Here is a 24,502-nt window from a genome sequence, read left to right as displayed (position 1 = left end):
GGATACAATTGGCAGGAGGACAGGAGAGAGAGAGAGCTGACAAAATAGCATTGGGTTGCAGCAGCAGTGGTGGGTGGAAACAAGCATGGTGCATGAAGAGCTGTAGTTTGGTTCATTGGGGTGGAGTGTGTTAATTAATGATACATGTGGGTGGAATACACAATGCTTCTGGAACCTCAAATCATCAGACATTGTGGTCCATTGTCATCTTCTCTGTGAGGCTCAACATCTTGATATCAGCCCTCACTATTTCATTTTACATCTTCCTGGGTCTCCCTCTTATGCAGGTTCTATCCACTTTAAGCAGTTGGCTCTTCTCTATACAGCTATCTTCATTCATATGCATCACATATCCAAACCATTGTAGTCTTCTCTTTTGCAAGCTACTTCAGATTAATCTGATGCCTAACTTTTCTCTTGGCACATTTTCACTTTGTAATATATGCACACTGATGTTTCACATGCATCAGAGCATGCTAGCTTCATTCCTCTACAGTCAATGCATCTCCTCTGCATTCAGGACTCCCATCTCACTACCATAGAGCAAGCATAGCTGTTCATACACAAGCATCATATGCTCTGCCTTTCACTTTAAGAAAGAGGCCTCCATCCTATTCTTATTCTAGCAACTATACTTTTATAACAACCTCCTCCACAGCTACTTTGGTCACTTAGGTGATAAAAACTATCTACAACCTCTAGGGAGCCTCCTGAACGTTTGAGAAAATCTAGTTCTATGTGTATTTGATGTCTAGAAACTAGTTTTATAGAAACTTCTTTCAAAATTCCTATTTTGTTTTTCACACATTAACTTGTGTGGGTTGAATTATGTAAAATGTTAGAGAAATAAACCATAGCTGTTTCTTGCAAACATACCAATACAAATATCTAAGTCAAAATTTTTTTCAGGGGTCCTTAAAATACTATTTACTATTTTATTGTTTGGACCCCCAAAAATTTTATATAAACCCTCAAGGGTCATATGAACCCTGCTTGAGAACCACTGCTCTAAATAAATAAATGATGAAAGGCAAAGTTGACTTCAACAGGATTTGAACTCAGAATGTAAAACCAGAAGAAATGCTGCTCAGAATCTTTCCCAAAAATGCTAACAATCCTACCAGTTCACCATCTTAGAACATCTTTATAATGAACCGTGACAAACCAATGTGGGAGCCCCTATCTAGCAAAAATGGTGGCCAAATTTCCCTTAAATATATGATAGATATTTGATATTTGCTCAGTAGGAGTGGCTGTGTGGTAAGTAGCTTGCTTACCAACCACATGATTCCAGGTTCAGTCCCACTGCAGGGCACCTTGGGCAAGTGTCTTCTACTGTAGCCTCGGGCCGACCAAAGCCTTGTGAGTAGATTTGGTAGACGGAAACTGAAAGAAGCCCGTCGTATATATGTATATATATATATATTATATATATATATATATATATATATATGTATGTATGTATATGTATGTGTGTGTTTATGTTTGTATGTCTGTGTTTGTCCCCCCAACATCACTTGACAATCGATATTGGCGTGTTTACGTCCCTGTAACTTAGCGGTTCGGAAAAAGAGACCGATAGAATAAGTACTAGGCTTCCAAAGAATAAGTCCTGGGGTCGATTTGCTCGACTAAAGGCGGTGCTCCAGCAAGGCCACAGTCAAATGACTGAAACAAGTAAAAGAGTAAAATAGTTGAGAATTGAACCAACGCAGCAGATTCACCTTGTGGCTATCTTACCACCATTTTACAACACTTCCACAAATGCTTGAGCAGAATGACTCAAAAGTTGCAGAACAAAGAATTGGCAAGACATATTTTTTTTTTTTTTTACTTTCGCTCCACTGTCCATTTCCTAATTCACTTTAATTAATTCAATGAAAATAAATTGAATTGATGATCAAATGGCAGCTGAAAATGAAATTTAAGATTTTCAAAATAGACTGAAATATCAGCAACTGTTGCAGCATTTGATAAAACTCTGAGAAACTAGAAGACAGTCGTAGTGTTTATCTCTTTTCTTTCTCTCTTTCACTCTTTTTTTTTTTCTTTTTTAACCAACATTCAGTCATTCACATAATGATTAATCACATCACTAAAAGTGTAACTTTAATCAATTAGAATTTCCTGATTTACTATATAAAGTATTCCCAATTTACTGCAGTAATATTTGCTTCACTAATGAAATAATGAAGCTTTCTTTGAAATGATGTTATTGTTGTAGTTAATTTTTCCCACTTTCACCCCCATACATTGCAGAGTTTCTTTTTACTATATATGGTAATTAAAGAAAATAAATAAATAAATAAATAGATAAATAAATATATAAATAAGTAAATAAAAGTTGTAGATTAAAGTTCTAAGAAGTTGCCACTAGAGTTTCCAGTCATGACCATCCTGTCTATCATTCAGACATGTCAAGGCTAGGACTACATTATATATTGTATCAATTCCTTCATGAAGGTAAGGGTGTGATATGAGGGGAAAACTAGCAGCTGTTTCTTCTAGCAGGTTGAGAAACCATGTAGAGGCTTCTATGTGAGCTCATCCTGCCTAGAGTATCACGTGTGTGTGCATGTGTGTGTGTGTGTGTGTGTGTGTGTGTGTGTGGTACCTCCTCCTCTATCGTATCATCATCATCACAGTTTGATAATAAAAGATAGAGAGGAAGAGAAAAAGAGAGGAGAGAGAGAGAGAATAAGAGAAGGATAGCAGAAGTGGACAACTCATAAGCATATCACTCAGCTGATTGGAAATCTGCAGGTAAATTTTCATTGCCTTAAACTAATCTCAGGTGAAAATAAGTAAACTTGAAGGGTTGACAATACCTTCGATGATAATAACTTTGGTGGTGCAGTTTTTCTGATAATAATTCCAATTCTCATGGTGTTCCAATGTGTAATTGACTGTCATCCATAGCTTACCCTCGCTGAACTGACAGTAGCTGTGTTTGATATGCCAAACAAAGGACCTGCAGGTAAAACCGAGTACTCCTTCTTCACATATATGCTTACACTGTTCCACAGAGACCTGCATGCGATGGGCACTGTAAGTCCCACGTAGGATAGAATTCTTAATCTCTGCATAACGACAGCTACCTAAAACAAATTGTTATCATTGTCATTATTACTATTAGCACTTGAAGTAGATGGTAAAGAATGACAGGGTGGAAAGAGAAGTGCTGCCCTCAAGAAAATTTAATGGAAACAGGTTGGTGTAAAAGAAAAAATTGATGAACATGAGGGAGCCAATTCTTGAAGTCTACGTTTTTGCAGGCAACAGTCATGAAGACACCAAGGATTATACAGAATGGTGAGTTTTTATTTAGATTCTTAGTGGAGGTGGGCCTTTTCCTCCATGGTGGCTGCTACCCACGTTTTATTCTTTTGCTGCATTCAGTCATTAGACTGTGGCCATGCTGGGGCACTGCCTCCAATGCTTTAGCTGATCATATCAATCCAAGTTCTTGTTTCAATTTAGGACTTATTTTTAGAGATCACTATTTCTTGAACCTCTAAATTATGAGACATAAAGGGATACAACAAAAAACAGCATTGGGATTTTTTAACATAAACACAGATAAGTACACACATACACAAACATATAAACATACACACACACACACACACACACACACACACACACACACACACACATGCACACACATATGTATGACAGGCTTCAGTACAGTTTCCACTCTCAATGGTAGGCTGCACCATTACTGAGAAATCATGGTGCAGCCTAACAACTCTTCATCTCTGCCAGTGAACAACACACTTTGCATAGTAAAGACTGCTTAGCAAAGTTTGGCCCTCCACTTCACTGCCAGAAAATAGTTCAACCCACAACAAACAACTAACAATTACTAAACCTCTATAAAACTCAGACAAGAGACTCACAATGGCATACTTCTCCCACATCTGGGATGGTACTGCTTCTGTTCACACAGACATTCTAGACTACACCTAGAGAATAGATTATATCCTGCTCAAATATTCTACCATCGGCATCCCACACCTACTTTACAATGTCATTCTAAAAACAAAAACAATCACATCGTTGAAATCTCAAAGCCACAAGATAATGCATGATTAATTGAAAACAATGTGAATAAATAAGCATTACATTCGACAGAGTAATCTCAATGCTAAAGGGATAAAGTCACTCAACATACTCCAATGACAAACCCATAAACATGTTGTCTTCTCTCTCTGCCTTTTCTAAAGCTACAACAGTTGCTTTTCATCCTCAGTGCTGGCTGGAAACTTATGCCACTTCTATTTGTACATTCCAAACTCACACATCTCTCTTCTTTTCATCAGCTATTTCGCCTCCAACTCACACACCAAGACCCTACACTAACCGCTATACTCAGTTCTTTCTACTAGGAGTATCATTCCACTGGAATTCCTGTAATGAATGTTAGAGCAGTAAGTAGAGCATGGGACAGAAGGCTTTGCAACATTTACTTATTTCTCTTCTGAGTTCAAATCCCACCATATTCAACTATTCTTACACTTTTCTTTTTTGTTTTTTTTTTTCTAATTAGATCAAATAATACCAGTAAAATACTGGAGCCTATCTAATGAAATATAACCTTCTTTCAAGATTTCAGGCTTTGTGCTTGTTTTAGAAACTATTATCATCATCATCATCGAAATCAAATGTGATGACTGGCATCCATGCTAGTGGAGCACTAAGAGCACCATCCGAGTGTGATCATTGCCAGAGCGGCTAACTGGTGTCCATGCTGGTGGCACATAAAAAGCACCATTCGAGCGTGATCGTCACCAGTGTCGCCTTACTGGCACTTGTACCAGTGTGCAGGTGGAACATAAATAAAAACACCATTTGGGCATGGCTGTTGACAGTACCGCCTGACTGGCACATAAAAGCACCCACTACACTCTCAGAGTGGTTGGCATTAGGAAGGGCATCCTGCTGTAGAAACTCTGCCAGATCAAGATAGGAGCCTGGTGCAGCGATCTGGTTCGCCAGTCCTCAGTCAAATCGTCCAACCCATGCTAGCATGAAAAGCGGACATTAAACAATGATGATGATGATGATCATCATCATCATTATTATTTTATTATTATTATTATTATTATTATTATTATTATTTGATGCAAGGTAGCGAGCTGGCAGAATTGTTAGCAAGCCAGGTGAAATACTTAGTGGCATTTTGTTCACATTGATGTACTGAGTTCAAATTCCACTGAAGTCAATTTTGCCTTTCATCCTTTCAGGGTCGATAAATTAAGTAGCAGTTGAGCAATAGGGTCGATGTAATCAACTAGCCCACCTCCCCCAAAGTTTCAAGCCTTGTGCCTATAGTAGAAAGGATTATTATTATTTGATGCAAACTCTCAGCTTATTTTGCTGGGTATGTGTCAGCTCTTCACAGCCAGTAAACTAAGGTGACACTTGTTTACTGGTCATACTTCAAGAACCCTGTGAAGAATTCTTGCAGTTCCAAACAATGCTGATTTATATATATATATATCATCCTCATCATCATCATATTCATCATCATCATATTCATCATCATCATTTAATGTCCATTTTCCATAGGTTCAACAGTTTGACAAGAGCTGACTGGCTGAAAGGCTGTTCCCATTCCATGTCCGTTTTGCCATGGTTTCTAAGGCTGGAAGCCCTTCCTAATGCCAACCACTTTACAGAGTATACTGGTGGCTTTTATTCAGCACTGGCATGGGTGATTTTTATGTGGCACCAGCACATATGGGCCCACAAGACTAGGGATGCTCAGCTGGAGAGAGTTGCAAGGAATGAGCCTGTATGCAAGAGCAACTATGCTTTTACTTATCTGGATGTGTCTTTTCAAGCACTGCAAACCATCAGGAGTCTTGGTCCCCTGTCATCTGTCATCCCAATGTCTGTAGATCCCTTCTTGTATGTATGTATGTATGTATGTACGGATGCATGCATGCATGCATGCATGCATGGATGGATGGATGGATGGATGGATGGATGGATGAATGGATGGATGGATGGATGGATGGATGTATGTATATATAGGTGCAGGAGTGGCTGTGTGGTAAGTAGCTTGTTTACCAACCACAGGGTTCCGGGTTCAGTCCCACTGCGTGGCACCTTGAGCAAGTGTCTTCTACTATAACATCGGGCCGACCAAAGCCTTGTGAGTGGATTTGGTAGACGGAAACTGAAAGAAGCCCGTCATATATATGTTTATATATGTGTGTGTGTGTTTGTGTGTCTGTGTTTGTCCCCCTAGCATTGCTTGACAACCGATGCTGGTGTGTTTATGTCCCCGTTACTTACGGTTCGGCAAAAGAGTCCGATAGAATAAGTACTGGGCTTACAAAGAATAAGTCCCGGGGTCGAGTTGCTCGATTAAAAGTGGTGCTCCAGCATGGCCACAGTCAAATGACTGAAACAAGTAAAAGAGAAAGATATATATATATATATATATATATACACCAGTGTGTGTGTAGACAGTGAATGTGTGTGAATATATCATATTTTGTCACTTACCATTTCGAATTTCACAGATGAATGGTAATTTGAAAGTGCATTCCATTGCATACCATGTATATGGTGTCTGTAACAACACACTACCACATATTGCACTGGGTTTAGAAGGAGGACTATGCCAGTTGCTCCATGATGATAGACTTTTGGTTTTATTCCACTGGAGTCCAACCCAAAATGTTCTAATATCATATAAGAAATTTTTTAAAATAAATAAATAAAAAATATATATACATTTATTTATACATACACATGTATGTATATAAATATACATGCACAAGATAAAGACAAAAAAAAACAAGAAAATATAAGAAAATTGAATGAATTAAAAAACAAAATTGCCAAAATTAACTACTACACAGGTACAACGCCAACTTTCTGGACACAGATGGTGCAGAAACTCTTACAAAGAGTTCTATATTTAAGAGATGAGGAATTATTTACATTCAACGGATATTTGTCCTCATCAACCACTATGCCATATGCCCACGAGCATATGGCGCAGTGGTTAAGAGTGCGGGCTACTAACCCCAAGATTCCGAGTTCAATTCCAATTAGTGACATCATCATCATCATCGTTTAGCGTCTGCTTTCCATGCTGGCATGGGTTGGACGGTGCAACTGGGGTCTGGGAAGCCAGAAGGCTGTACCAGGCCCAGTCTGATCTGGCAATGTTTCTACGGCTGGATGCCCTTCCTAACGCCAACCACTCCATGAGTGTAGTGGGTGCTTTTTACGTGCCACCAGCACAGGTGCCAGACGAGGCTGGCAAACGGCCACGGTCAGATGGTGCTTTTTATGTGCCACCGGCACGGAGGCCAGGCGAGGCTGGCAAACGGCCCTGCACAATAATAATAATAATAACAATAATAATAATAACAACATCGAAAAATACCTTAGGAAAAAGAACCCAAGACACCTGAAGAAGGCTGGAGGGTATATATCAGCCAAAACATTGTGTTAACAACAAACAAGATGAGGACAAATATCCGTTGAATGTAAATAATGTACTCTTACAAAGAGGTGCTGAAAAGTTCCTGGCTTTAAGGGTATCATGAAAGGCCTGGTTGGAGGCCCAACTTTACAAGCTCTTTCACAGGGCTTAGAAAAACTGAAGGAACTCTGCCATAAGTGTGTGAATCTAAGAGGAGAATATGTTGAATAAAATCATAATTAACTGATCTTTCTTCTTTTACCCAAAGCCAGGAACTTTTCAGCAACCCTTCTTATAATCTGCACTAATTTACAAGCAGAAACTTCAAATTCTTGCAACCACCCAGGCTAGTTTACTGGTACCTTACATAGTATAGTATAAATAAACTTGTATCTATAATACTAGTATGCAGGTACCTGCGTTTCATTTAATTATTTGTGTAAAAAGAAAACCTGAAATAAAGTAAAATCTTAGAGGACGTGAAAGAAGCCAAACTTTTGTTGAAAAATGGGGAGGCCCCTGGCTTGGAGCAGGTTACTGCTGAGGCAATCAAGGCTGGAAGTACAGTACTGCTTGAATGACTCCTTGAGCTCATCCAACTCATATGGTGATCAGATAGCATACCTTCAAGATGGAAGAAGGCCATCATCATTCCCATCCATAAGAAAGGTGACAGCAGGAAGTGCAAAAACTATTGGAGTATTAGCCTACTCTTCATCGTTGGGAATTAAGTAAATTTCACATCTGTTTAATTGACAATGTGGTTTGGAAAAATTGGTTATCCAAGAAATATAGGATCTGGCAAATCCATGTTGTACCTGTATTTAGTAACATATTTTATCCTCTTATCTTTTTTTACACACATGTTATGATACTATTCCATCCATATTTGATCTTGATGTTTTGTATTAAATTTCTCATATTACACAAGTAAATATGACCATATAGGTTATAATCTATACATATAAAGCTGAAGTTGTCTCTGTGTGTGTGTGTTGTGTGTGTGGCAGGTTTGGTAGCCTTCAACTAACACTATCTCCTCTGAGACCCTGTTGCGCAAGTTGACCAAAATCGAGAGTATGATAAAAGAAGGCTTGCTCTTCCTTCCGTAGGAGAGAAAAATTCAAATCGGACCATGTTAACACCAAAAATTATTTACATCAAAAAGGTGCTTTTTTCTATGAAAATCCCTATTTTTTACAATTTTTTGATTGCTGTGTCACCATTTTTCGGTGTATTTCAACCAGAAAAATGTTCACTTAAAGAGAATAACAAGCTACATAATGCAAAATTTTTACTTTTCAAAAAAGATTGAAACTATGTCAAAACTTTGTTAGCGCAACATCAAAGTCTGCCATTTTAAGTGCAACTAAAAAACAAACCCGAGCAACGCTGGGCTATACTGCTAGTTAGTTATATTTCTTGTTTGAATGTTGATAGATTATGTATATGAGACACTAATTATACAATAGTGAACATCTATTGTAATGACACTAAACATAATGAACGATAATTTTCTAATTAGATACACCAAGTAAATATAAAAAATATGTGGAAGGTTAAATGGTTAAATGGAAATAATTGTGTGTGTGTGTGTGTGTGAGAGAGAGAGAGAGAGAGGAGAGAGAAAGAGAGAGAGAGAGAGAAAGAGAGAGAAAGCAGAAAAAGCGGACTGAGTTTGTTCCAACCAGTTTTGGTCCTATTTTGGAACTTATTGAGAACCTTTAGTGGTGGTGGTCAGTTTATCACATGCATTTATGACACAGAAATATTGTCACTTTCATCATTTCTTCACTCATGAGGCATGTGGAAGCTGGAAGGTTGAGTGGAAATAATCACAATTCTCTGCTTGCCCTCACACCTGAGTCCTCTGTTTCTGATGTATTTAACAAATGCTTTCAGAGTTTAAGAAGTAGATTCTTGGAGGATGAACAAGAAGAAGAGGGCTTGAATACCACTAGGTATGAAGGAGGGCATATCATTCAATTCCTAGGTGGGATTTGAGCACAAAACACAACTGGATGTAACTACACACCACCAGGTATTCTGTTCACTGCCATACTTGTTTCAGATACTATTTCTGCTGCTCCTGCTGATGATGATGGATGTAGTGGTGGTGGTGGTGGTGGTGATGATGACGACAATGATGACAAAAATGATGGCAATGTTTGTTGGTTGTTTAGCCCCAGGTCACCCCTTACTGAAGTAGACCTAGGATCAAAGGCATTCCAAGTTTCCTCTATCCTATTATTTTATATTATATCTGTAACTATATTGTTCGTTGTGTCTTTTTTTTTTGTTTTTAAGATGGCATGAGATGATTCGAAGGAGATTTGGCTGCTATTTCCAGCAGGCCAAGTGACTGTATTAAAAGCTCTTTTGCTGGTTCATTATGACAATAAGGCTATGAATGAAAAGGAAGGAAGGAAGGACATGGGGGAGGGGGAAGGGGAAGGTAGGGAAATGGGGAGGGAGGGAGGGAGGGAGGAAGGGAGGGAAGAAGAAGAAGAAGAAGAAGAAGAAGAAGAAGAAGAAGAAGAAGAAAGAGGAGGAGAAGAAATTTATTTTTCATTGTAAACAAATAAAATAAAAAAGAAAGAAAGAAAGAAAAAAATAGATAAAAATAGATAAATAGATATCATGCCTGTTCTGTTTGGTGAAACCCATTTCCGGAATGGTGGACGGTTCATATATTGTAGCCAAATGCCCAGCCCTGTTCTGGCAATAACTACTGGCGTCAGTCCAGCTTTTTTTTTGGTACGATATCAAGTAAATCCTACCATGGTTGTAATTGAATTCTTAAAGGAAGGAAACACAAAAAACAAAGATGAAAGGAACAAAAAGAAATAGTAAATAGAAGGGGAAAATATTATTAGGAAAAACTTTGTGTAAATATTATCTCGAGAGTATTTTTTTGTACATGTGTGGTGTGTGTGTGTGTGTATGCATAAACATAATGTATATGTGTGTACATATATGTTTGTACATGTATATATATGAGAAGGTAAGTATGAGTGTGTGTGTGTGTGTATATATATATATATATATATATATATATATATACACACACACACATGCATATATATATGTACATATGTGTTTATATGTGTGAATGCATGTAATACATATACATACAGCTCTGTGTGTGTGTGTGTGTGCGTGTGTGTACATTCCCAAGTAAGGTAATATTTCCTTTTGGCTAGACATATTTTCAAGCTCTTTTACAACTATTAAATGATACTGAGACAAGGTGACACTGACACTGACACACACACACACACACACACACACATCCATGTACATATATATATACACATATGTATGACAGGTTTCTTTCATGAAATCAACTCACAAGGTTTTGGTCAGCCCTGGCTATAGCAGAGGATACCTGCCCAAAATACCATGCAGTAGGATTGACCCCCAAAAAATGAGGATGGGACGCATACTTCTTAACTAGGCAGCCACACCTGCACCATATATATATATATATATATATATATATATATATATATTTAGTGAGAATTTACAAAAAAACAAAAGACAAACACAGGTGTGTAAACAACAAACAGGTGTATTAGTTTAACGCTCAGGAAGTGAGAAAGTCTTTTACGTTTCAAGCATATGCTCTTCGACAGAAAGGAACACATAAATAAACAGGGAGAGAAAACAGAAAAAGGTATAGTGGCTAGCGATATCTTTTATATGTCTCAACCCAAAGGCTGCGGCCATGCTGGAGCAGCACCAGAGCAATCATCTTTTCAGTGATCATTCTTATGCGATTGGCTTTTGAAGGAGGGAGTTTGACACAGTTGCCCTCCTTTGGAGTTTCTTGCCATGACAATGGTTCATCTGGGACCTTTGACAGCAGGAGATCAAGTTGTTTCTTAGAAACATCTACCCCTACTCGATGAAGATCCCTCAGATATTTTGGCAGATATTTATAGCTGTGCGCCCTTGAATCCCAAGCTACTGCAGTACATGGTCCTCACTCTAGAAAGAGAGCTGTGGCCTTCTGAACAGTACATTGACATCAGACTCAGGGGTTTGTATAGCTCTTCATGCCAAAGTTTGGTGCCAACCCCTCCAGTTTCATCCATACATATATCACTGCATATCTCTCCTGTCTTTACTCCAGATTATTATAAACAACATGAAATATAAAAATTCATTTCTTACCTATACTGTTAGTCTTTGAAAGACATATCACCATGTTCTAGAAAATATTAAATAAATATTATTATTATAATTAATTTGAAGGCTGTAAGTTGGCAGTTCAAATTCAGCCAAAGTCAACTTTGCCTTTCATCCTTTCAGGGCCGATAAATTAAGCACCAGTCAAGTACTGGGGTTGATGTAGTTGACTATCCCCCTCCCCACAAAGTCCAGGCCTTGTGCCATTAGTAGAAAGGATTATTATAATTAATATGCATTATTATTATTATCCTTATTACTAAATCTTTAATTTCTCATCCATATGCTTGCATACACATACACACATGCAAATAAAATGTGAGGAATGCATTTCATGAGCATAAATATTGATTTCGAAGGTCAGTAATTTCATGGGAGGGAATAAAGTCAATTACATCAACCCCAGTGTTCAACTGGTACTGATTTTATGAACCTCAAAAGGATGAAAGGCAAGGTTGATCTTGGCTAAATTAGAACTCAGAACATAAAGACACAAAGTGCCACTAAGCATTTTTCCAGGTATGCTAATGATTCTGCCAGTTCACTGTCTTAACATGAACATAGATATTAATATGAATATAATGAATTTATAATATAATAATATATATACATACGTTATCAAATACTCATGTGCATTTCATCAGATAGAGCCAAGCTTTTCAGAAATGTTTCATGAAGACACAGCTTGGATTTTAATTCCATCTATACTATATTATAGTATATTTATATAGCATCCATGCCAATGGCACATAAAAAGCACCTTTCAAACGCTGGGCCTCATGGAGGCAATGACAAATGACCTAGACCTTTAGCAATATGCAGTGCTTAAGAAGGAAGATCCATCAAGCCATGTGAAATTGTAGTTGTGGCAGATACTGGTATCATGCAACTGGCACCCATGCCCTTCCTAATGCCAACTACTCCAAGAGTGTAGTGGGTACCTTTTAAGTGTCACCAGCAAGTGTGCCTTTTACGTGTCACAGGCACAGGTATCTTTTATGTGTCGCCAGCACAGGTGCCTTTTGTGTGCCCCCAGCACCAGCCATGACTGTGATTTCACTTAGTTTGATGAGTTTTCTAAAGCACAGCAAATCATCAAAGGTTTCAATCATTTATCATTGCCTCCAAGAGACCCAACATTTGAAGATTATGCTTCACCACCTCATCCCATGTCTTCCTGGCTCTACCTCTTCCACAGTTAGAGATCATATACATAGGTGGTTGGCATTAAGAAGGACATATAGCCATAAAAACCTCCTACAATTATTCCTTAGTTTCAACTCCACATTATTTCTTAGGTTAACATGCAGTTTGGTGTCATAAAAAAGTGAAAGTAAATTGAGCTAAAAATGACAATAGTGAAATTTCATAATTTAGTAAACACAGGCACCTAGTTATATAATATCTTCTAGTGATAGTATGAGCATTTCTGAAATACCAGCTGAGATACATTGCTACTGTGCGGTACACCTAACAACAAACACTGCTGTGGAGCCACAGAAATACATTTGATATCCAATGGTTCAGTTTCTTATTTAAAGCATAGTTGTGAACTATGCTTTAAATTTTGCTGATCCAACGATGAGAGCATTCATTCACTAACTGTTGAATGGTGGTGGATACTCATTAAGAAGAAATTCAGGTGATACTGCAGAATGAGAGATGCTTTATTAATATTATATCTGCATGAACATAGATGACAGAATAGGTTTAGAGACTGTGAAAAAGTTATGTGTACATTTTAAGCGTTGCTTTCATGTTATATTTTTTTATTATTTTATTTTACTTGTTTCAGTCATTTGACTGTGGCCATGCTGGAGCACCGCCTTTAGTCAAGCAAATCGACCCCGGGACTTATTCTTTTGTAAGCCGAGTACTTATTCTATCGGGTCCCTTTTGCCGAACCGCTAAGTGACGGGGACGTAAACACACCAGCATCGGTTGTCAAGCAATGCTAGGGAGACAAACACAGACACACAAACACATACACATACATATATATACATATACATATATACGACAGGCTTCTTTCAGTTTCCGTCTACCAAATCCACTCACAAGGCTTTGGTCGGCCCGAGGCTATAGTAGAAGACACTTACCCAAGATGCCACGCAGTGGGACTGAACCCGGAACCAAGTGGTTGATTAGCAAGCTACATACCACACAGCCACTACTGCACCTATTACATGAATATAATGAAATTAGGGGATTTCACTGGCATCACATCAGCTTTCTCTTACAGTTTACTTTCACTTTTTAAGACAGTAAACTGCATGTTAACCATTTCTTGCATTAAAGAGAATCAGATGAAATATTTTACATATAAACATCACTTTCACAGAAATCAGTTTAACATAGAAACTATTATTTTTTTTTTAATAGAAGGCTATATCAGATAAACATTTTAGAGTTATAGACAATTTAAATGGAAGATTATATCGAATAGATATTTTTGAGTTCTAGACATTTAGAGATTTCCATTATTCGAATTGCAAGATATTAATGTATGGATTTATTTTATATGTAAAGAGATGCTATATCTGGTACTGGAAACAAGGATGAAACACAACGAAGCTATTTTTGCTTAGTAATTATCATTTAAAAGTGGAATTGCTATTAATAATAAAATTATCTCAATTAGAAACAAACAGCTAATTTTCAAGTGAATGGAAATATAATAATAAGATCAAAGTGCCACATTTTATTTAAATATAATAAATAATATGAAAAGCTATTAAATATATGAACATACAAGAAGTTATTAAACATTTAATAACTCATGACACATTACTGGTAAAGAATTACAGCATATTTCACAGAATGGATATTATATATTTTATATAATGATACTAGGGTGAACATGCAGTTTAATGTCGTAAAAATGTGGAATATACTGCGAAGAAAGTGAAGACAGCAAAATCCCATTTAATAGTTATATAATATCTTCTAGTGATAGCATGACAATTTCTGAAACGACAACTGAGACATACCACTGGAACATAAGTAAGTATACCCAGCAACACTTGTGAGAAGCCACAGGGACACGTTTGATATCCAATCAGTGAGTTTCCCATATTAGTTTAGGCCACTTCTGTAATTGTGAAGCTATGAACCAATTTTTAAAATTTTGTTGATCCAATGATGAGAACATCTATAAAAGACTATCAAAGGGCAATGGATGTTTACCAAGAAGAAACTCAGGTGACAATGCATAACGAATGGTGCTTTATTTGCAGTGTTTCTCAACCATTTTTTACCTTTGGACTCTGTTCATTCCTATTTAACTCTGGTGGACCCTTCCTCCATATTGCCATTATATTGTTTAAAAAGTCTTATTATATTTTTAAATATTATTAGGAATTGTATAAACAAAATTGTTAAAATATTTTGTGTATTGTAGAAATATAACCAATGTACTCTTTTACTTGTTTCAGTCATTTGACTGTAGCCATGCTGGAACACCGCCTTTAGTCAAGTAAATCAACCCCAGGAAGCCCAGTACCTATTCTATTGGTCTCTTTGGCCAAAACCGTTAAGTTACGGGGACATAAACGCACCACCATCAGTTGTCAAGCGATGTTGGGGGGAACAAACACAGACACACAAACATATACACACACACACACACATATATATATACGACGGGCTTCTTTCAGTTTCCATCTACCAAATCATGTTTTCTTTAAGATATCAAGTAAAATAATAAAACAAAAAAACAAGTAGACCAGTTGTTCTTTGAAGTTTTCTTGGCTTTTTGCTTCTTTTCTGGAGTCAAATTTTAGTTATTAAGCCTTATTTTCTACTTACCAAACTATTAGCCCCCACGAGAACCATAAACCAAAACATCAGGTTCCTGCAATCTGAAACACAAGATAGGAAAAGAGTCAAGAGACATGAATAACATTGGTTAGCAGTCAGGACACATCACATCATCCAGAACATGATCAATGTGTGTCCCAAGGTGGCAATTGAAATATGTTAGGTTTAATTCCCAGTTTTGCTATGGATACTTTTTAATGAAATTTTTCACCAAAACATTTCAGACAGTGTAGATTACAGGTATAATTTGTTGTGGAACTTCTTTCTTTTTTGAGGAATTTTGGATAATTTACACAAGTCTACCTTGTTTCCTCATAACTTTCAGAAAATTGAGTATTTTAAAATTAAATTTTCTACAAATATCTTTCAGATTCTGTACATGAGCAGATGTGCACACATACATACTGACAAATAAATGTTTTCTAAATTTCAAGTTCTATTTTGTAGATATAAATATATATATATGTGTGTGTGTGTGTGTGTTGTGTGTGTGTGTGTGTGTGTGTGTTAAGGCGGCAAACTGGCAAAAACGTTAGCGCGCCAGGCAAAACGCTTAGCGGTATTTCGTCTGCTGTTATGTTCTGAGTTCAAATTCTGCTGAGGTCGACTTTGCCTTTCATCCTTTCGGGGTCGATAAATAAAGTACCAGTTACACACCGGGGTTGATGTAATCGACTTAATCCCTTTGTCTGTCCTCGTTTGTCTCCTCTTTGTTTAGCCCCTTGTGGGCAATAAAGAAATATATTTATATATATATGTGTGTGTGTGTGTGTGTGATGTGTGTCAATATGAACATGTGCATGCCCACCAATTTCTTCCTTTTTTTTTTTTTTTACATTAAATTCCGATATAATCATAATCTACACCATATTTAAAAAATATTTATAGGAAAATTCATTTAAACATACTCATTTTTCTGAAAGTTATTAGGTAACAAAGTCAGCTCAAGTAAATCATCCAAAACTCTGCTCCCCACCCACTGAAAAACTTTTCACAAATTTCGATATAATCAGAATGTACACCAACTGAAATGTATTTGTAGAGAATTGGGCAGAGTTTCGGATCAGGATGCCCACACAAGTTCGATTTTCTCCGTTTTGACGGGGATTTTTTCAATCTTTTTTCACCACAGCCTTTGAAATGATGTGGGCATCTTTCTATGCAAAACCTTTTTGTAAATTTATGACTTTTTTATGTGCCCCATCACCACCATCACCACTGTCCTCTCCAAACCGGTTTTGACCCCATTTATTTCGGTACTATACACTTAAAAACCACGAGAGAAGCCTTTTCGGTAAAAATTTTTTAAAGTTTTTGTAAATATTTTCAGACGAAAGGGTCCGTGATTTGGCTATTGTTTCTAGCACATATTACGACCATCTTCTTTGTTTCTTTGTCACTCTTACATGTTATTGATGTTTTTGAATATTTTTCTCCCAATAAACACATTTAATGGAGTGATGATGTTGAAGTAACACACGCGTGGTCCATTGCTGGGATATAAGCAACTACAAAATTTTTTTTTAACCTCCCCCTCCCACGACCTAAGCGAGGTCGTGTGTGTGTGTGTGTAAATAAAAACATATTTACTAACAGAAAAGAATGCGGCGATCTTTCGTCTCTAGTAGACCTTTCCGTCGATTTCCGTAAAAATTATTTTTTTTTACATATGGGCTTGCGGGAACTTTTGAAGTAATATACATACATATACACATACACCGAGTAAAAAATTTCAGTTATCTCTTACTTTCACACATTACTCTGCCTCTTCACACACACTAACAGAAGCACTTCACTTACACAACATACTGTCTGTCTCCCACACCCCCATCAAACACACACACACACATGTACATCAATGCTTCCCATGCACGGTAACTTCAAAAGAACTTCCCTCGTCATACAATCGCTTTCTCTTAGTCTCTTTCGCTCTCATTACTTCAAAAGTTCCCGCAAGCCCATATGTAAAAAAAAAATTTTTTACGGAAATCGACGGAAAGGTCTACTAGAGACGAAAGATTGCCAAGAAGGCGACGAAAGATTGCCAAGAATGCTATTAAAATAAACTATTCTTAACATATTTCTTTTTTAAATTACTGTGGATAAATCCCAACAATGTGGGATACTCAGCCACTTACCTATTAATTTAACGACTAAGTTGTTCAGTTGATCTGAATGATCATCATCGAAAACAATGGAAAGTCCTTCATTGAGATCCAAATAGCTAACGAGTATTAGGCTCAGAGCTTCGTTGGGATAACCGCGGTACTCGGGTGCTAAGTACAGAGATTAATGAAATATAACAATCAAATTGACAACAAACGTCTTCCCAAGTACGCGCGAGTTCTCCCATCAGAGTTTTCTTGGCAGAATATTGGATGGTTTGCCATTGCCTTCCCCTATAGGATGGGGAAAGACTTCCTCCCGTCTCCCCAACATTTTCTCACAAATTATTATTATTATTATTATTATTATTATTATTATTATTATTATTGTTATTATTGCTATTATTGTTGTTGTTGTTGTGTTGTTGTTGTTGTTGTTATTGAGTGAGAGAGCAGTGCATGCCATCAAAGTGACACTGGGGTAAAATATACGAAGCCCAGTATGCCCATCATGGCTACTCGTCTGATAAGGGTACTCTAGGCACATGCATCACAACCTTATGTGCGCGACATGATGATCTCATATCAAGATAAACAGCACACGACCTTGAAGGTGGGTGGGGCCCAGTTAGAATTTTCTTCTGGTTGAGTAACCCATCCCGTTAAAAAGGTCCCTGAATAAGGGTTGTTTAAGTATGTTGAACGAAACACCCATGTTTCCAGAGGTGAATTATTCAAATCCCAAAGAATCCCTCTCAGATCATAGCTATGATGCTCCCCAACTACTTCTGCTCGTGATCAGAGATGCACATATCGTCAGTCACTAAGGGACATGTTCAACTGATTAGTCAAACAACTGACAAGCAAATCTGTGGTATTGAGCAGAATATTTGCTGAAGCTCATCTTTTATACCAAGACAAAACAATGTACATGATAACACTTCCAATCAGTTAAGATCAGAAGCCACGAGAGCCACTGCCTGGTACTGCATCAGGGCATTTATTATATTATTATTATTATTATTATTATATTATTATTATTATTATTATTATTATTATTTGCCAAAAAAACCCCGTTTTCGGATACGGAGATTCCGGAAAATTGCCAAAAATCAGCATTTTGAAATTTTTAGCGCCCCCTCCCTCCAATTTCTTCATTTTCAATTTTTTTCCCTAACTCTAACCGTAACCGTAACCCTAAAACCCTAAAACCCTAACCGTAACTACAAAAACTTTTGGAAATTTTTTCAGAATCATAATCTCTATATTTTTCCGCATATTTTGAAATAAAGAAATTTCTGAAAAAAGTTTAAAATGAAGAAATTAGGGTGGGGGCGGTAATTTCAAAATGCCGATTTTTGCCAATTTTTTTGTAGATTCGTATTCTCCATATTCGAAAACGTGGGTTTGTGTGGGGGAAAAAATTAAATTTAAAAAAAAACGGTGTTTGTGGGGTTGGGTACAAAAGGAAGTCTTGCCTAGGATGGTTTTTGGCCCACAAGGAGCTCATATGTTTTTCGATAGGTCTTGTTTTTAGTCCTGCCGTGTGTCCAGACACTCTCCTCACAAGTTATTCAAATAGGGAGCGGGGGCTAGTTTAATCGCCGACCACTCGACCACGGAACAGGTAGTACTGGTTTGCATAGTACCAATAGCCTGTGATGAGAAGCTTGACCTGACTAGCAACACTATATAGGGATATCTAAAACAGACACTATCGCTAAGGATGGAGTGTCGTTGATATACAGGGTGCGGCTGAAAGGTTAATAAAAACAAACATATGAAGATACATGAAAAAAACGATGCTCTCCACTCCAGGCTATGGTGTCTATTACAGAAAAAAAAGAACAGAAAAAATGACATTTAATGAACTTCATAGAAATACAAATTTTTTCACGCATCTTCATATGTATGTTTTTAAACTTTTTTGAAATCGGGGCAACCTTTCTGCCTCACCCTGTAGTTCTGTTCAATCGAGGCCTATTTTGGATAAACAATAACACGAAGTCCTCAATACGTTGTTAGTTAAGCAGAGTGGCGAGCTGGTAGAATCGTTAGCACGCCGGGCGAAGTGCTTAGCAGTATTTCGTCTGCCGCTACGTTCTGAGTTCAAATTCCGCCGAGGTCGAATTTGCCTTTCATCCTTTCGGGGTCGATTAAATAAGTACCAGTTACCCACTGGGGTCGATGTAATCGACTTAATCCGTTTGTCTGTCCTTGTTTGTCCTCTCTGTGTTTAGCCCCTTGTGGGTAGTAAAGAAATAGGTATTTCGTCTGCCATTACGTTCTGAGTTCAAATTCCACCGAGGTCGACTTTGCCTTTCATCTTTTGGGGTCGATTAAATAAATACCAGTTATGCACTGGGTCGATGTAATTGATTTAATCCCTTTGTGTGTCCTTGTTTGTCCCCTCAATGTTTAGCCCCCTGTTGGCAAGCTGACACGTAGGACAAAATACTTAACAGCATTTCTTCCAACTCATTACGTTCTAATTCAAATGCCAATTAGGTAGTCTTTGCCTTTCAGCCTTTCGGGGCGATAAAATTAAGTATTAGTTGAGCACCAGTGTTGATATAATTGACTAAATCCCTCTCTACCTAAAAAAAAAATCTGGCTTCAAGTCAAAATGTGAAACCATTTATGTGTTAAGTAACCAAGGCAGCGAGCTGGCGGAATCGTTAGAGCATCGGGAAAAAAAGTTCGGGGTCGATAAATTAAGTACCAGTTACGCACTGGGGTCGATGTAATCGACTTAATACCTATGTCTGTCCTTGTTTGTCCCCTCTATGTTTAGCCCCTTGTGGGTAATAAAGAAACAGGTATTTGTTGTGACTTTACATTCTGGACTTTAAATGGCGTCGAATTCAATTCGTCTTTCGTCCTTTCGGGGTCGATAAAATAAAGTACCAATGTAGCACCAGAGTCGATGTTATTGACTTAAACCCTCTTCTTTTAAAACTGGTAACCTTGTGTCTAAATCTGAAAACCATTATTAGTTAAACAATAGTTGAATAGAAACAGCAAATAACAAAATGATAGCCGAATAATTTTGAAGGTAATAACGTGAAGACTTCAATAAATACATCGTTAGTTATCCTCGGCAAGATTTGAACCCCAAATCAATTTTTTATATACATGAAATCTCAGCTGTTAATGACAAGAAATGCATAATTTTCTTTTCGGTGCACTTTAATGTCAGATTACTTTTCGTGAGGGTATGCTTAGAACGACTACAAAATCTTTTTGTCTCTTCATACGAACACGGTGGGTGGTAGATAGTGTGTGCATTGTTTTCAGATTTAATGAATTGTCGCCACAAGTTGTAAAATGCGGTTTATTCAAACGATATGAATAAAAAATGTTCTGCTGTTGCTTTAGGGTGATTGCATTATGTCTGAATTTGTTCATATATAAATATGTGTGTGTATGTGCGTGGAACCTTGGTAAATGTATAGACTGGTAGATAGATAGCTGGGACAGATGAACAAAGTTTTTCAGATAATATTAGGCGTTAAAATATTATGTTTTAGCCTAAAAGCATTTAGCTTGGGTCTGTCAAATATCTATGTCATAAGTGTATCCTACCTAATTCTGCATGCAGACCTAAGATGATGTTTCAATCGTTTTGAAGTCGTCTGCTTTGTGGGAGGGCTTCAAACGACAAAAGGATTTAGATTGTGTCAATAAAGACAAGATAATAAATATTTAGATTGTTTTACTGAAGTGAACAATAAACATACTTTGGATTTCGTTGTTTTATTTTTTATTTTTAATAAATAAATACATGCAAATGTCACCTCTAAAGGTAGAGCCTTTAACCAGTTTATAAAAGGATATATAATTTAACGTTTTACCCATTGCATTTTATCTGATGAAACCATAATAAATAAGTGAAGTTTACTTATTACCAAAAGCAGGTTCAAGAGCGAGAAACCTCCATTTTATTACTGACTTTTTCAAACTACTTTTGACTAAGAATAGTTGTAGAACTACGTGTGAAAAGAACTAGTTAAAGGTAAGTAAATATGATTTTGAATGAAACCACTGAAATTTGGGTGTTTTTCTTTAGAGTTTTTATGATTTATTTAAAGATAAATTCCAACATTTTTTTCTCACTGTTAAATACGAGATATGATAAGGTTAAGATATTTTCTTTATTTTGTAGAATTCTGTGTTTTCATTAAAATACAATACACGTTTACCTCCTATAAAATTTATGCGCAAACTTGACGCTTCTTCGTTTCAAGGGGACCGTGAAAGTGAAAGTAATTTACCTTGTCAACTTTAGATATTTTCCAGATAAAGAAAGAATTTTTTTTTTTTTGCAAATGTTTGTTTATGAATTTCTAAATGGAATGTTTGTGAATTTCTAAAGTACAAATTATAAACGGATCGAATATCTTTCATTAACCGTTTCAAATCCATCATTAGGAAAAGCATGAAGCTACATAATACTCGATTAAAATAACCATGTAATTGTATTACGATGAATAGTAATATTTCGTTGGTTTCTTCTTTTCGCTCAATTTCATTGTGATTCAACGTGAATGCCATCACTTCAATACTCACCAACACATGATTTTGCATGCTGGAAAATGTTAATAATGACAATGTTAACAATTTTCTAGCAACAAATTCTTTTGGTAAAACCTCTTTAGGTGACCATCTGCATGATTCAGGTCTTCAGTGAACTTCATATCTTCCACCACAACCAGGACAAAGTCGAAGGCAAAAAAGAATGCCATAATTTTTGCATAAAAGTAATTGCTTTTTTGTGTTAACTATTGTAACTTCTATTGACATTCAGATGTTAATAGGCATGCTTTGCTCATTCATGTTAAGTAGAAATGTAAGAGAAATATTTGGCAAATCCAACTTTAATAATTCTTTCCAATTTTGACACAAGGCCAGCAATTTTCATGCTAAGGGGAAGTCGATTACATTGACCCCCATCCCCAGTAGTTAACTGGTACTTATTTTATCGACCTCGAAAGGATAACAAAGTCAAAGTCGGCAGAATTTGGTAAATCCAACTTTAAGTCTAACAACGTTGCACTGGATGTTCCACAGTTCTTCACTGGCATTCCATTGTCCATTATTTCAATTTCGTCTCTTAAAAGCTTCATTTTTTTTTTTTTTTTATGAAAAGCATTTCCACTTTTTAGCTTAGAAAAGGGATCTTTTCGGTTTGAACGGCAGTTTTTTCTAGCGGTGTCATATGAAATTGCCACCCATAATTATGACCCTAGTATCGATCTATTGCATTTCAATCTGTTTTAGGGTTAGGGTTAGGGGTGGGGAGAAGGGTATCTTTTTTTCTTCACAAATGTAAATAAACCCAATCTGTTTCTTAAACGAGGGACATATTCATACGGCACAGAATGTTTTTTACCTCAATGGACGTCATTGATTGGTTGAAATTGCAGAAATTGAAGAAAAAAAACAAAAAATATCTTAAAAACTATAGAATTTTCTCAATAAAGCCAAGAGAAAAAATGTTTTATAGACAAATTCTACCAGTATACGAAGTTTAAAATTTTTTAGTTACCTAGAAATTATGTTCAAACTGAAAAGATCCTAGAAAAGCATCTTACTTTCGATAAAGTAAATACTCTCACTTGCATGAAAACGAAGAACAGTCACAAACCGCTTTTGATTCTTGGTTAAAGCCATTTACTGCATTTACATTGCTTTTGTCCCGAACAAAGACTAACAACATCGCAATACTCTCTTCTAGAAATATAGAGCCGTGTGTCTGCTCACACAAAAATCAATAATATTATCAAAGATAAATGAGTAACTACTCAGCAAATCGGATCTGCAACTTGATTTGAAATCATTATTGAAATATATTTGTATGTATGCCGATAATGCCCGCAGAAAAATAGCTTCTACATCACATATACCCTCTTATATAAATATGTTGTCTTGTATTTAAGCTTTCATCGTCATAATTAATGAAGCAGTTTTTTTTTTCGTACTCGTGGTATAGTATAGGACGAAAGGATCTTTACCTTTTGACCAACAGATTTTTAAAATAATTTTTTGTAACTAAACACTTTCAAATCTCGGACACTGATAGAATGTGTCATATAAAACATCTTTTACTCTTAGCATTTTTGAGAAAAACTTATATTTACGAAGTTATTTCACATTAAATTTCTCGTATTTCGGTAATTTCAACCAATCAATGACGTGTATTCAGCTGAATAAAATTACTGCCGTTGTTTGTCAACAACTATCGGTGGTGTATTTTTCGTTTGTCACTGTTATTTATGACATCGTTCGTGCGGTTGTACTGGTTTTAGGGTTAAGGTTTTAGGGTTAGGGTTTTAGGGTTAGGGTTGTCATAAACGAAGAAGTTCTTGTTGACAAACAACAGCAGTAATTTTATTCAGCTGAATACACGTCATTCTTGCCAGCTGAGTGGACTAAAGCAACATGAAATAATGTTGCTCGGGGACATAACGCGCTGTCAGGGATCGAACTCACGACCTTAAGATCGTGAGCCGATTACTCTAACCACTAAACCACGCGACTTCGCGCTAGACCAGTGCTCTGGGTTGCTTGCTCGCGCACCGGCAAAGAAACCTCTGATCTTCAATAAGAATCAAAGATATAGAAGAACAGTGATTGCAGATTCATTTTAACGATAAATTTCAGTTTAATGTGATTGGTTCCGAAGGCGGGATGTATGTCCGACGAAGAAGTGGCGAAAGGTTATCTCGTGCATGTGGGAAGAAGACAGCGAAATATAGAGGAGGCAGTGTAATGGCATGGGAAGTGATCTCTGCTGCTGATCCTGGTCCACTTATTCGCCTACAATGGACTGTCAATGCTGAAATCTACAAGCAGATCCTTAGCATGCCCGTCTACATCTCCGATTCTCGTCAGTTCAACCTCCTATCTTCGTGCAGGACAACGCTCCCTGTCACACTGC

At 36.9% G+C, this 24,502-nt stretch overlaps 2 protein-coding genes across 3 annotated transcripts in view; one reads left to right on the top strand and one right to left on the bottom strand.

Moving 5' to 3' along the window:
• Nucleotides 1-24,502, top strand: part of LOC115219174 — a 170,231-nt gene that overhangs the window by 91,038 nt on the left and 54,691 nt on the right. The window lies entirely within an intron of this gene.
• The window catches only part of LOC118765995, a 41,891-nt gene that overhangs the window by 10,135 nt on the left and 7,254 nt on the right, over nucleotides 1-24,502 (bottom strand). For both annotated transcript variants that reach the window (XM_036509003.1, XM_036509004.1), the window contains exons 2-6: nucleotides 15,446-15,498; nucleotides 11,624-11,660; nucleotides 10,092-10,245; nucleotides 6,517-6,695; nucleotides 2,829-3,098 (exon numbers count right to left, since the gene is read on the bottom strand). In XM_036509003.1, coding sequence (XP_036364896.1) covers nucleotides 2,829-3,098; nucleotides 6,517-6,695; nucleotides 10,092-10,245; nucleotides 11,624-11,660; nucleotides 15,446-15,484 — 679 coding nt within the window. In that variant the 5' untranslated portion in view covers nucleotides 15,485-15,498. The remainder of the gene's footprint in view (nucleotides 1-2,828; nucleotides 3,099-6,516; nucleotides 6,696-10,091; nucleotides 10,246-11,623; nucleotides 11,661-15,445; nucleotides 15,499-24,502) is intronic.

This window comes from Octopus sinensis, linkage group LG14 (genome assembly GCF_006345805.1).
Source record: "Octopus sinensis linkage group LG14, ASM634580v1, whole genome shotgun sequence".
Classification (NCBI taxonomy): domain Eukaryota; kingdom Metazoa; phylum Mollusca; class Cephalopoda; order Octopoda; family Octopodidae; genus Octopus; species Octopus sinensis.
The sequence above is the reverse complement of the archived record's forward strand: the minus strand, read 5'-3'. Positions and strand labels throughout refer to the sequence as shown.